This window comes from Ranitomeya variabilis, chromosome 7 (genome assembly GCF_051348905.1).
Source record: "Ranitomeya variabilis isolate aRanVar5 chromosome 7, aRanVar5.hap1, whole genome shotgun sequence".
NCBI classification, from domain to species: domain Eukaryota; kingdom Metazoa; phylum Chordata; class Amphibia; order Anura; family Dendrobatidae; genus Ranitomeya; species Ranitomeya variabilis.
In genome coordinates, this window is record NC_135238.1 from 6259619 (window position 1) to 6274744 (window position 15126).

The 15126-nt window shown below is 43.0% G+C and overlaps 1 protein-coding gene across 1 annotated transcript; it reads right to left on the bottom strand.

The window, feature by feature from the left end:
• Positions 1–2685: 2685 nt before the first annotated feature.
• LOC143785069 (guanylate-binding protein 1-like) lies at positions 2686–14375 on the bottom strand. Its single transcript, XM_077273740.1, has 13 exons — positions 14249–14375; positions 12078–12276; positions 11634–11764; positions 11455–11564; positions 10763–10959; positions 9717–9965; positions 9062–9339; positions 8058–8270; positions 7738–7819; positions 7232–7567; positions 6511–6634; positions 5428–5501; positions 2686–3659 (listed from the first exon to the last, which is right to left on the bottom strand). Exons 2-13 carry the CDS (start codon positions 12268–12270, stop codon positions 3385–3387), a joined length of 2262 nt encoding a protein of 753 aa, XP_077129855.1. The 5' UTR covers positions 12271–12276; positions 14249–14375; the 3' UTR covers positions 2686–3384.
• Between the last annotated feature and the right edge of the window lie 751 nt (positions 14376–15126).

The window sequence follows — 15126 nt, forward strand, 5'->3', positions numbered from 1 at the left end:
ATATTCCTATTAGGTATATACTCACTCTCGGACACGCCCTGCGTCGTTCCGGCAGCCTTCCTTCCTAAGAATCAGCCCTTCCAGGACCTCCGGTGACGTCACGGTCACATGGGCGGCCGCGCACCAATCACAAGCCGCGACGTCACCGCGACGTCACCGCGACGTCACCGCGAGGTCCTGGAAGGCTGATTCTAAGGAAGGAAGGTTCCCGGTTAGTACCAGGGCGCATCAGAGGGTAAGTATAGCGATATTTTTTATTTTAATTCTTTATTTTACACTTAAATCTGAATTCCGATACCAATTCCCGATATCTTAAACATATCGGGAATCGGTATCGGAATTCCGATTCCAGATTCAGAAGATCGCCGACTTCATGGCCGACCCCACACAGGGGTCGGGTCGGGTTTCATGAAACCCGACTTTGCCAAAAGTCGGCGACTCCTGAAAATTGCCGACCCGTTTCGCTCAACCCTAGTCCCCACAACTGTTGTGTCTGTTTCTGAAGTTCCCTCACAACTCGATTCTGATGTTCTTCTTCGTCCCCCAGATGATATGGCTAGGACGCACCCGTATGACGGGTAGGCTCGGAGCTCTTCCTGGACCCTAGTGTCGCCCTTCTCCTGTTGTTGCCCCCTGTGTCTTCGTAGGTGATTTGTGTGAGACAGCCCGCCTATAGCTGACTGTCCTGCCGTAGGTTTGAAGTATTGCTTGGAGCCTAGTACTTCCTTGGCGTTCCGGCCACAGGCTACGCGCCTCAGTAGGATGTTGCCTCGTCTTACAGCACGACTCCTACTGGTGTTTCTCCTTGTTGCGTTGATCTCGTTTCTCACTCAGCACAATAAACCTCACTTCTTGTCCTTTCTTAGGGAACCGCCGCGATCAGGTGCAGACGCGGTCCCGTAACATTCTCTCAGTTCGCTAGGTCTCTGCCAGGATCCCACCCCTGACAGGGACCCCCCTGAGTCTCTCCCCGCAACACCCTCTGCCACAGGATGTTGCCTGTTCAATTCCCAGTCAGCTTCTCTCTAACTTCCTATCTAACCCCCAGTTTTACCAGACTGTGAGGAGTGGCCTAATACATAGCACCCTTAGCTCCCCCTGAAGGCCAGACTGTGAAGTGTATTGGTGTCTGTGATACCTGGTCAGGTGAACTCCTTCAGTGCCATCAGACGTACCATAGCCCCCCTTAGCGGCGGAGCATCAGTACTGCAACGACCAGGACTCTGGGGCGCTGCAATTATATAACTTGTGTCTTCTTACGAGTGTATGATGTGTGCGGGCGTCCGGTTTTCCATGAGTATCGCCATCGATCACTGGCCAACACTAAGGGTACCGTCACACAGTACCATTTCCATCGCTACGACGGTACGATTCGTGACGTTCTAGCGATATCGTTACGATATCGCAGTGTCTGACACGCAGCAGCGATCAGGGATCCTGCTGAGAATCGTACGTCGTAGCAGATCGTTTGGAACTTTCTTTCGTCGCTTGATCACCCGCTGACATCACTGGATCGTTGTGTGTGACAGCGATCCAGCGATGCGTTCGCTGGTAACCAGGGTAAACATCGGGTAACTAAGCGCAGGGCCGCGCTTAGTAACCCGATGTTTACCGTGGTTACCAGCGTAAAAGTAAAAAAAACCAAACCGTACATACTCACCATCTGATGCCCGTCAGGTCCCTTGCCGTCTGCTTTCCACTCTGACTGTCTGCCGGCCGGAAAGTGAGAGCAGATCACAGCGGTGACGTCGCCGCTGCGCTCTGCTCTCACTGTACGGCCGCATCTCAGTCAGAGCAGGAAGCAGACTGCAAGAGACCTGACGGGCATCAGATGGTGAGTATGTACGGTTGTTTTTTTTAACTTTTACGCTGGTAACCAGGGTAAACATCGGGTTACTAAGCGCGGCCCTGCGCTTAGTAACCCGATGTTTACCCTGGTTACCCGGGGACTTAGGCATCGCTCCAGCGCCGTGATTGCAACGTGTGACCGCAGTCTACGACGCTGGAGCGATAATCATACGATCGCTGCGACGTCACAGATCGTGCCGTCGTAGCGATCAAAATGGTGCTGTGTGACGGTACCCTAAGTCTGTTGGTGTGACCTATTACATGTTCACACTAATTATATCCTTGGACTCTGAGCTGAGATAAGAGCGTGCAGAGGAGCAATAAACTACTAATAGGCGGCCACAATCCTCAACATATTCTCAAACGGACACAAAGTTCTATCAGAAGACGCTGAACGTCCATCGCATCCAAAACCTCCATTATTCGGCTCCGCTTCTTCTATACCTCTGTTCCATTGATAAGATTTCTGCTAAATATCCAATGGTTTTGATCTTTGGTAAAGTGAAAACTATAAGAGTTAAGTAACCCAGCTAATCCTTGATCAGCCATACCATTAAAACCTACTGTGTTCAGTTCACACCTCGTCAGAGTTGCGCAGATTCTCCCGCTTTCTCTTTCCTTTTTTTGCCAATTTGCAGATTCCTACACAACTTCGCTCTCTGCGTCATGTATCCACCATGCCAGACAGAGCAACATGGTTTTAATGATGTGCCTTTATTTTCTCGTTGCCCTGTGGTCGCTGTTTGTTTCTTTCTAATTTTTTTTTCTTTTTCCTTTTTAGGGATGTTTTTATAAAAATTGGGTTCACAAATTTAAAAAAAATGAAGAAAATAAGTGTGTAAGAAAAAAAACAATGTTTTAATCTGCTGCTTACATTATTCCACAAATAAAGCCTCCAAATAGAGGACAATGACCAGGAAGGGAACACTTATTCACATTTCTATGGTGATTGATGATGTTGTTGAAGCAATTCTAACTCCAATTTAAAAGTTTCTGTGATTCATTTTTACTGCCGGTGAGGACCAAGAAAATGTACAGATGTGAAGTCCAAGATCCTCCACTCAAGGAATGAAGACCTTGGTCATTTATGCCGTTCATGAATATGGGCGATCCATTCATAAATGTGTTTCTTACATAATATCAAATAGCAGAAGACATATCTCCATAATAAACAGTGAAAAAACAGGCAATAAGCGCTCCCACAAGGATAAGAGTCACCATAGAGATGATAAAACAAGCTCGGTATAGCTTTAGATTGGCCTATATAGTAATCCTAGTCTGGCCAACGGTAGACTTATGGGCGTCTCGTGATTTTTTTTATTCTGTCTATCTTGGATACACTTCTTTATTTTAACAATGTAAATGTGTCAAATTATAAATTACCATAAATAATAAAGAAAAATAATACTTGATTAAAAAGATAAAAATGTAAGAAGCATAAATGGGGGGTGTGAATCCAACCATCGAGGTCATATCCTCCAGTGACAACTGTTTATCAGGACAGGAGGACATCTAGAAGGACACCTCCGTCTGCCTTTATTGCATTGTCCCTGCTTTCTTCATAAGAAAACTCAGCCACTCCTGACGTTGCTTTTGAAATTCCGATACGTTTTTTATATGGAAATCTACAGAGTCCAGGATTTCATAGAGAATCTTGAGGATTCTGCGGTGCTTATTCGGGAGAGACAATTTATCTGAGAGGATGTAGTTTTCTAAGCAGTGAACACTCTCCATTCCCATTCCAAAAAACGCGTCCTTCAGGGCAGATTTCTCCATGATGGTTCTCGTTAGGACAACAAAGGGCAGGATTCCTGGTAATATTAAGCACATGATTATTACTACTGTTATGGTTAAGGTATCACATGGACACATCGATTCCAGCAGCCTCGGCCAACAACGTAATGTATAAGGGGCTCTCAGCTCTAAACAGAAGATCTCAGGGGGGGAAATAAGGATTGAATAGTTCGAATCCAAATGCCTAATCCTTTAGGGAATCTGCCAAATAAGTCTGGAGGAGACAGATTAGTCTGGAGGGACAGAGGAGTCTTGAGGAAGAGAAGGATCTGGAGGGAAGAGTGATTATGAAGGACAGAGTAGTTGGAGGAGACAAAGAGGTCTAAAGGAGGAAAGAGAAGTCTGGAGGAGACAGAGGAGTCTGTACGAAAGAGACACAGGAGTATGGAGAAGACAGATTAGTCTGGAGAGGACAGAGGAGTGTGGAGGACTGAGAAAAGAATACTGAAGATGTCTGAAGGAGATAGATGGGTCTGGAGAGGAAAAAATGGTGTCTGGTGTGGATAGAGGTGTTTGGCAAAAGCAAAAAAAAAGTCTGAGCAAGACAGATGGGGTATGGTAAAGGAGAAATAACCCTGAAGGGGAAAGAGGGGTGTGAAGAGAAACACAGCATTCTGGAAGGGTAACAAAAGAGTCTGGAGGTTGAGATAAGAGTCTGGAGAGACGAGACAAAGGAGAATGGAAGAGACAGATAAGTAAGTAGAGTACATAGAAGTCTACTGAGAGGGGACAGAGGGATATGAAGGAAGCAGGGAAGTCTGGAAGGAATAGAAGAGCATACAGAGGACAGAGGAGTGCAGGGAAGACAGAGAAAAGGACATAGGAGTATGGAAGCGATGGCGATGTCTACATGGAACAGAGAAGTAGAAGATGACTGAGGGGACAAAGGAATCTGTAGTAGACAGAGGAGCCTAGAGGTGAAGGGTATGACAGAATAGACAGATGTTTTTGAGGGAGACAGATTTGTCTATCAGGAACAGAGAAGTTCAAAACAGGCAGATTGGGCTATTTAGGGAAGGAAAAAGCAGTCTAAAGGAGGATGGGAAGCTCTGGAGGAGGACAAAAGATTCTGGAGGCTGATAGAGGGGTCTGAAGACTATAAAGGAAGCCGGAGGGGTGACAAAGGGGTCTGATGGTGAACAGAAGGGTCAAGAGGAGATAAAGGAGTGTGGAGGAGCAGTAGAGTCTAGAAAGAAGACATAGAGAGGTTTGGAAGAGACAGAAGAATCCAGAGAAAACAGGAGTCCAGGTGTCTGGATGGAAAAGAGGTGTCTGGATTAGACAGAGGTATCTCTCAGGGACAGAGAAGGCTGGGAGAGATAAATAGAAGAGTGTAGAGGAAGGAGGCAGAGGGGTATGGAGAAGAAAGAGGAGTCTTTATGGAATAAAGGTGTCTACGGGGGATATGAGAGTCGAGAGGAGATAGAAGATTTTAGAAGAGGGACAAAGGTGTATTGAGGAGACAAGGACAAGGAACGTTGGAGAGGACAGAGGAGCCTGAGAGCAGCTAGCAGTGACATGCCGAACATATGCCCGGTCAAACTGGGTTTTTCTGTGTTTGGTGGAAGCAGAAGTTGGCTAAATAATCTCGTGCGGCCAGCTATGTGATTTTTCTTGGTACCTCTGGTCAAAGCTCTTATTATTCCAGCACACATTTTTACTTCATAAGGAAGTTAAGCAGGCAGGAACTCATTGTTCGGCAACAAAATGTGAATAAACATTAGGTGGAATTATCTGGGAAGAGACCTGAGGTCTATGACGTACTGTAACCTAATGATTGATTACCTGTGAGTTTTTGGGCTTGTTTCAGGAATTCACTGATGTTTCGGTAATCCTCATCACTGAGGTTTTGTTGTGAACTGTATTGAAAAATGGACACAATTTTAGAAAATGTTATCATCAATAAATCAACGGTGATTTCTAGCAAAAGACTTCTCTGACAAAACTTAATATGCATCATCCAATTAATTATTAACAAATAGTGACGCCTCACACAAAGAGCGAAGATTGGATCACGAAATTTGTAAGACGTGTAGGCATCAAAGTCACTAAAGGAGTGTCACGATTCCTCCGCTCAGTGTGTCTGGGACTCAGTTATGGACAGCTCTGTCATCCTATCCTGTGCTGGGGCGTGCTGAGTTGTCACTGCTTTGATAGCTCAGGTGACCTATCTGAGACTCGGAGGTGCAGAGATTTCTCCAGGTGCTCCTTGTTCTTGGTAATTGCCCTGCCATTTAGGCGAGCTGTCTGGCCCAGATCCCTGCCAGTCAAAGCTTCTGCTCTCTGGTGTGTGTTTGCCTGATTCCTGTGCTGTGAGTTCTGGTCTACTGCTATTGACCTTTGGACCATGTTGTGACTACCTGTTTGTTATTGCCCCTGTTCTTTTGATCTTCTGCTGCTGACCTTTTCATCTGACATTTTTTATCCCCCGCTGACTCCTCTCCTTCATTTCCCTCTTTTCCTTCTTTTCCCCTTTCTTTTCCTCAGTATTGTTTGTCTTCTCCATTCCCTTCTTTGCTCAACTTGATTTTTTTTCGTGGTTCAATACAGTTGAGGAAAAACATTGGTAGGCCCGTGGTCCAGTAGCCACATTGATAGTCCATGGCCACCAGACCTGAGTCCTGCAAACCTTCTGCTACCTGTGACATCTCTGACACCTCTTCTGATTATTAGGTCATCATGGTGTCATGTACGAGCTTTGTCGTAACGTAATAGGGCCATGGTAGCCTATTCATCAGGGAAGGCATCGGGGAAGTCACAAAAAAGTAGAGGTACGCCGTGTTCTGGCCTAGTGCCAAGGACTACTGAAATGGCCACTGGACCTGGACACTGCCAGTCTTATTACCCAACTCTACATTTCACTGATACCTGTAAACCAGGACCGGCACGATCACATCAGTGCAACCTTCTGTGATTCTTTTTGTCACCAGTTGGAAACGATCATTTTGGCTCCTCTCCCATGACACAACTTCATTCAGAGGCACACAATTACCTTAACATAAGAAAATAATCAGTCAATTAAACACTGTAGAAACAAATACAAGTTTTTGGGAAAAGTCTACAATTCATGTTTTATCCATCCAGTGGACAGTGTAAAGTAAATCTGACGTTGTCTTGCACAATGGCTCATTTGCCTTTTCTATCTAGCATGCAGAATGGCCCATGTTGGTCAATTTGCATGATGGTTTATTTGCAATGTCTCTGTTCCAAACAAGTTTTGGTTTCATAAAACTTCAATGGTTACAAAAACAAAAACAGCATCTTCTGTGCGCAAGGAGGAGCAGAGATGATTGGTTAATAGCTGTAGATCATCAATAGCAGCCACCTATAGGAGATTCAATATTCACAGCCGGTTATGGAGGGCGAAGAAGATCTTTGGGTTTACAGTAAGAGAATTCCTAGATTATTGCTAGTTTCAGCCAAGAAAAATATTGCCTGATATTGACTTTCTCTGAAAGTTACAAGACAGCAGTGACAACATATATTATGACCAAAATGGGTACTTCATAAAGGCTGGGCGGTTCTTTCAATATGATTTTTTGACCATTTACATTTTTCTTACTTTGAGTAGTAGTAGGAAAACACTTACAAAGTTGAGCGTAAACTTCCCATTCTTGAGCAGAGTCCATCTTAGAAAGGCCTCTGTTGTCGACAATAGTAATACTGTTGGTGAGCTTGTACCCCCTCCGGTCCATGGTCTTCCCTCCCTGGGATGTAGCTTCCCCTGCATAGTCATGAAATCCATCACTGCTCATGGTAAACAGGCAGGAATTTACGAAGGAGGACTTCCCATGGCCGGCAAAACCAAAGAGCTGGATGACAACACGATTGAAGGACCCTTGAGGTAACTGGTAGCCCTGTATATACTGCTTGAGTTGATTAATATTTCTTGGATCAGTCACTTTGAAGATCTTGGACTTTGCAGCTGATTAGAGAGGGAAAATGAAAAATTCTCAGGATGAAAGGAAACTTCTTGGTGATGTGAGATTACGATAGAATGATTTGCTTTAGAAATCGAATGGATGTGAATGTCACCAACTAGAGAGTGAAGATGCAGAAGAAGTTTCATGAGATTTCAAAGGAACGGTTCCTCACCTGACATATCTTTGTCAGTCTTTAAGATACCTTTTTCTATAGGTTCTAACAAGTTCAGAAAGTCTTGGAGGACGTCATCAGCCTTTAAAAAAAAGAGGAAATGGAAGCTTAAAATGTTATATGTTTAAAAAATCTGAAAATGTGATCAAAGTAGAGAGAGAGGATATAGAAACTCCATGTAGAGTTGAATGTAAGCCTTGACCTCCGTGCTGGAAGTCTGTAATGATAACCATCAACCCACTATGCTACATCCTGAAGACATCCATGGAAAAGAGAAGAAATCAAATGTAAAGACAAGCCAGGAGGACCCACAGTTGTACCTTGACCCCTTTGTCCTGTTCCTGGTTATACTCTTCTATGATGGCGGTCTTGTCAGTAATAAAGGCCTTATGTCCTCCGGGGACGTGATATTTGTTCTTCTTCAGATTTTGGTCTAGCTTATTCTTCACTCGTTCCAGGATATCGTTACATCTGTGCACAGAAGACTCCTCAAACACTTTCAAGGTTTCATCTTTTCTCTTCAGTAAATTGTCCTGGTCACAAAATAAAAAGCAAAAACATTTCACATAAAGTGGTTGTCCACTGTTAGACAATGCATTCTGAATCATCTTGAGGGTTCCTCATGTGACATAACACAACAATGTGACGTGATTGCCACAGGAAACAGTGTCGACATCAGAGGAAAGGTGCCAACTGGGAAGTAAATAATTATTTTTTTATTTTCTTATACACCTTGGGGCAATCCAGATGGCATGTAGAATTGTGAACACCACCTTTAATTCATCATTGTATCAGATATAATATGCCAAGTTTATTATAGCGTAAAACATGGAACCCATGAGAAAACTGACAAATTATTAGGATTTATACGCGGATGAGATTGTTGTTCTGCAAGACATGTTGGATCTATCTATTCTGAGTTCTCGCTCCAGGTTCATGTGGGCTTTGACTTCCATCTATTCTAATTACAAAGTATCTCCCCTAACGTACTTATGTCTGACCGGACAATGTCCCAGCTTTGTCTGGTTCTAACTTGTGGGCAATCATGGTTGACTGTAAGAGTTTCTATGTTATTGGAATATTGGCTGAAGGGCAACCACCAAAGATGTAGGGTCTGTACTGGAGAAGAGAGTTATTCTTTGCGTTATTCATGTACCTCGGAAGCAATGTTTAACTTTGGAGAAGCCCTGTGTCGGCTTTTTCTGAGCAGCTGGCCACCAACACCTAAGGTTCGACAGCCTCAACAACAACATGGGAATAACCAAAAATATCATGTGCCATCATGAAGGGAGTTAGCTACCAATGAAGAAGGATGGTTCTCTACCTCGAGATCATGCAAATATTCTTCATGGCTCTTTTCATGTCTGAGATACAACTTTTTAAACTCTTGGGTGGCCTCATCGACTGCGGCCTCATGGAGCTGCTGGAATTCTTGTTGGCTGTTCACATGTTGGGAAGATATCTTGTCCTCATAAATCTTAATAGAACTGTTCATAACTTTTATGTTTTCATGACTAAACATGTCTGAAACAGAACTTTCTAGAAAAACGCTGTCAGGTCTTGTGACAACATTAATGTATGACTGGAGAAGGTACGCGAATCCTGTAAGGAAATGAGAGGACACTTTTATCTATACTGGTCAATGTCGATGTTCTCAATGTAGGACATTGATAACATGTAATGTAATCACAATATCACATAACCAAATGGTTACACATAGAACATTGATAATAACAGTGAGCTCGCTCTACAGATCTATACAAAAATGGTCAAAGTTCTTGGAGCTTGAATTCTATCAAATCAGGAGGACCATCTCCTTCTCCACTTTGGTGTAACCACAGTGGACAAAATATTTAGAGATCGAAGCAACCAACATGGGAGAAATCGATCTGCAAGCAATGACCCTATTATTACCAATGATCATGGATTTATTTTTGCATCTTTCAGTCAACCCTTGGTTGAGACAACATCAGACTCACTGGATCCCGTGAGGGAAATTCCTCCTTTTAGTTTTTTCTCTGGAACTTCATCAAAGATAAATTGACAGAAATTTTTAGTCTGTTCTACAAATTCTGATTGAAGCTTCGTCTCAGAGACTTGGTCTATTACGCTCAGAATCTCTTTGTCTGATGACGGGAAATCAAAAACGAAGCACTTTCTCTTCGGAAAAAAATGTTGGATGGTCTTTCGGGCTTTAATTTGGTCCTGTGTCCTTGGAGTTTTTACAGCTGAAATAAAGGAAGTTGAAAACAACAGTAAGAACAAAGGAATTTCATACACAGCTAATGTTTTTTCTGGATCTAGCAAAAGCATCGTAGTCCGAACAACGAGTGAACAAAGAGGAGAACCGGCATCCACAGCAGCACCTTGCTCCATGGTTATTTCTACAGATGGTCAGGAGAATTGGGATCAGAAATATTTTGTTGATTGTTGCAGGTAGAAATGAGGAAATCAATTTGCTACAAATTTAATTTGTGTGAAATGTTTAGGAATTCCCTGAATTTAGCAAATGCAAACAATCTGCAATTTTAGGCAAATTGTTTGCCATGATCACCATCATTGTACACATTCTGAGACTGCACCAGCCAGAGAAGGCTCAAATGACTTCAGGTGCATGACCTCTTCCATAATATCTTCCAGCTATATCACAGGTTACAGCGCCGCTAATAATAAGGGACTATTATAGCCTGCATAAAAGTAAATACAGGGAATGTAGGAGCCATTTTGTGGTGAATCTGGATAGCGAGAGAACATTGCAGCTCACAGGTTAGCCATAAAGATAGGAAGAGAAAGCCATAAAACACTGAATAAACTGTACAGATAGTGTGTGACAGCAGAGCAGTGAAGAAAAGTAGTGTGTGAGAATAAGAGAACAGTGCCATACTCATGTTTCTGGGGCTTTTGAGTACTTTTGATTTGCAGTGAATTGCAAATCACATTTCCTGGCAAAATTTGATGAAACCAGAAAATTCATTAGATTCGCACATCACTAGTAGCTGAGTAACATGTCAGTGGTTTGACATACGAGTTATTTCCCGCAGACAGTTTTCCAGGTATTCATCCGCACTAGCTGGTTGACCCTTAATCTCTAGTTTGAGGGTGGCATCTCGTAGGGCCCAAACTAAATGTGGTCGCATGTGATCCTCGCTGTCTGTCTGGACATCTCGGCCCTCCTGTTTAGAAGCCTTCTCTGTGATGAGCCGGTGAGTTCCAGTCATGGAGCTGGGTGATTTCGATTTAAGGAGAATTTTAGGAAAAAGTTTGAGATTATATTCATTTTTGCAAAATTAGAGGGGAAACTATCTTGAAAGAATGGATATATGCTGTATAGACAAAGATACTACATGTATCAAAAACCAAGTTTGGGGAAACGTATTTCTACACCTGATTCCTCAACTGCTCATTGAAGTCCTCCATTCCTGGAGAACAGCAGCCGAAGGCCACCATGGCATACCAATACATACAGCGGTACCAGATCCACACCATCAGAGGTAAGCGCTAAATTAGGATGGTCATAAGTTTGATATTCTCCAAGCAGAAGTCCTACTACCTTACACTGAAGCACATATTCATTGTCCTGTGTGTTATTGGGAGGTCCAGCTTACATTACGCAGGTTAAATATGAGGCACCAATGTCTTAGAACGTAGATTTCATCTGGTTTCGCTTACATTATATCTTCACAGCCAACCATCATGATCTTACACTCCAAAGGATACTACAGTTTGTCTACAGCACTTTGGTCGATAGCAGTTTTGCTGTTGTAGATGACGGCACTACTCATGAGCATGGCCAGTGACAGGATCATGCGGTCATTCTGCAGGTTGGCCTGAAATACATTGGGTCAATAATAATTATTCCAGAAAAAGTTCCCTGGTAGAACGTGCTCCTTACTTACCTTCCCCACATCTCCGATACCTTCTGTGTCCAGCAGGATGAGGATGTGACCACTTTTCTTAGGGTGAGGGACACAACGCATCCAGATGCCTTTGGTATTTGCACTTAGTGTATGCCCCAAAGAGAAGCCACCTGTGGTTGGAGAAGGGTGAAAAAGAATATCCAAGCTCTTCCTCCTTTCATTTACTGGTTTCTTTGATCCTCGTTCTCTTATGTTACAATTAAAACTGTTACAAATATTCAAATTAATCTACTCTGGGTCCCGACATGATAAGCCATGGCATCCCGCCTCCTGCACAAAACAGGGACTACTTCTCATTATATGATACAGTACTACTAATCAGTGAACATCTGAGTAAGATGAGAACATCTCAAACCTCCCCTCCCATGGTGGCCACAGATATGGTCCGTAACTTCTGACCTTTGATTTCCATCCTCCTCTCACCTTCTGAGTCTCCTGAGAGTTTGTTTAGCAGGTAGGATTTCCCAGACCGGTATGGTCCAACAATGGACACCACAACCAGTGGCTGCAGAATGTTCTCCAGAACTTTCTTGGCTTCTTGATTTATAGAAAATTGCTTGTTTTCAGGATTCTCCACCAGACACATGGGTTTGGAAATCTTCTGGATCTCAGACATGATGATCTGCAAATGTCGGGTTCAAACATTGAGAAATATTACACAATAAAACTCATCGTCCTTCAGTCTGATTCCAGAGTCCCAGAGATAATAGCAGAGGTGAGGATCAGCGGAAATGTCCTCTGGTTTATAGATATATGGAGGATATCAGACCGGCCTCGTAGGTTGTTAGTGAATGCTCCTGGACCCTGCAGATCAGCTCTTATTCAAGTGAATGGGTGGCAGGGCCAAAGAGGCTTCAGCTGATTTGTGGAGGGGCTTCATTTCGAACCCTCATCTATCTCATACTTTTGACTATTCTTACAGTGTGTCACCAATTGTTTAACCACTTAAATGGGAATCAGACACATTAACCCTGCACTCTGATCTCTGGAATATTTTTTCAACTTTAATTCCTGCTTGTTATTAGCTCGAGTCCAGTTGGTGGTCCTACTCAATGAGTGACAGATTTCCCTGTGGTTGGAACCGCCTACTGGACTCCGAAACACAGAAATAGCTGTGATTTTGATGAATACAGAATGTTATACTAAAACCTTTGCCACAAAGTTATATATCAATCTGCTCGACTCGACTGGGTCAATAATATAATGTCCACAATGTTCCACCCCAGAGATACTGCTGCCAGCTCAGGATTATCAGAGGAACACCGGACCTCATAGCGACCGATCAGAACCCAATCTTCATAATTCTGATAGGCGTCTAATATCTAAGACCAGATTAGCGGTTATTGAGAACACAAAGCTTCCAGAGATCAGAGGTGGGAAGAGTTGTCATAAGGATGCGGACAGAAAAGGTTTCCTTACAGTGGAACCTTTTGCATTTTTGGGAGGAGACATTTTATATTACTTTATCCCACTTTATTATTTACTGTGATCCAAAAAAAAGAAAGCACTTACTAAATTCTGGGCCACTAAACCACAGAGCGCGCCATTTTGCAGCTTTTGGGGCTCAGCATGCTTATAGTATAACACAAGAATTGGGCATTTTGGAGTAAAATATCTTCGAAGTTACAGGAGATAAATCCAGGTCTCTTTGGTGCACACCGCAGTCGGAGCGGAGGACTGGACACTTTGCTTCACTGCTCATACGTCTGGATTTAACATGGGCGAGTTTGGGAAACTAAACTGTAGCTTCTTAAAAACATTTTATGACCTAAAACCAAGTTCAGCTTAATTCAAATCCATTTGTACTTGGCCTCATGCCTCAACCGGTAAGTACAACGGTGGAGAAAAATAGCGACAAGGAAAAATCTCTCAACTTGAAATCAGGACGGGACCTCTTCGTGCTGATATCGGTCTGAATTTTATACCTTGTTTGATATCAAAAAGTTACAATTGGAAAAGCTTTGTTACTCCTCTTACTGTAAAGATTCCTTTCTATAATAAAAATAGTGACTCTCTTCTTCCTTACACTTTTCTCAAGTGTTAATGGTTTATTTTCATCAATTAACAAAATGCAAAGTGACTGAAGAAAAGAGAAATGTGAATCCCAACAGCTGCAGAATAAACTAGGAGCCGGTCAGACGCCTCCCTGATCGCATTACATGATGGAGGAGTATCTGATGAGTTCCTTCACAAACCGTCTGCAAGTCTTCCTAGAAGAATGAATGCCCGGATGGTGTCTTGAAGGCGGCGGGTGGTCACTATGTATTGGTGGGATTTGCGTTCCTCTTTTCTTCACTCACTTTGTATTTCTTAATTGCTACAAATAAATTAATAACTCTTCTACTTTGAAAGCTTCTCCCTCTTCAGCATTTTTTCCAAACCTGTGTAACATTTGCACAGTCCTATATATCAGCAATATTTCCTGCTGCACCTCGTGCCTCATATACGCTGGCATGGAATAGCACGATATCAGCATCTTACTGTATATGACAGACTGCAGAGCCCCCACAGGCCAGACAGCGGAGGCCAGGATGCCGCAATGACTCTGACCCCAGTTATTAAAGTCCCTGCAGATAATGCAAGAACGTTCTCACCTTGGTGACTCCACGTGTTCTCCTGCTCCTGGATTCCGCAGGGTCCCCTCTAGGTTCATACACAGTATAATAATAAATGTTCTAAAGTGAAGAATGAAGATGTTTCCTTCTTGAATTCAAAGAAAATGAAAGTGAAAGGGAAGATCAGAGTTACAAAACTAGCAAACATTAGTATCAGAGCAAAACTAGAAGAGGGTGGAGTTCAAGTCACATCATTACTAATCTGACCTTTTACTGTACCCAGTGGCGTAACTACAAAGCCCCGGTGCGAACTTTCAAATGCCCCCCCCAACGCCAAAATATTTTCCTCCCAAATTCATATTTTCCCTATTCATTTTGCACACTATAACTTTATTGCAAAGTTGTATAGTGTGACCTCAGTTGAATAACTATCCGGTGCCCCATCCTGGGATATATTTGTCCCCTGTACTACCATTGTTATGTGATGTATAAAAGGAAATAAACCATTATACTCATCAGGGGCTAACATAGAAATCATGGGGATCCATATAAGAAGTATAATGCACCCCCATAGTCCTCCTTATAGTGTAATACACTCCCCATAGTCCTCCTTATAGTATAATACACTCCCCATAGTCCTCTATATATTGTATTGTACACTCCTCAGTCCTCCATATAGTATAATACACTCCGCATAGTGCTCCATATAGCATAATACACTCCTCATAGTGCTGCATATAGTATAATACACTGCTCAGTCCTCCATATAGTATAATACACTGCTCAGTCCTCCATATAGTATAATACACTCCTCAGTCCTCCATATAGTATAATACACTGCTCATAGTGCTCCATATAGTATAATGCACCCCTCATAGTCCTCTGTTGTGAATTTTGATTCTGGGCTCCCCCGGTGG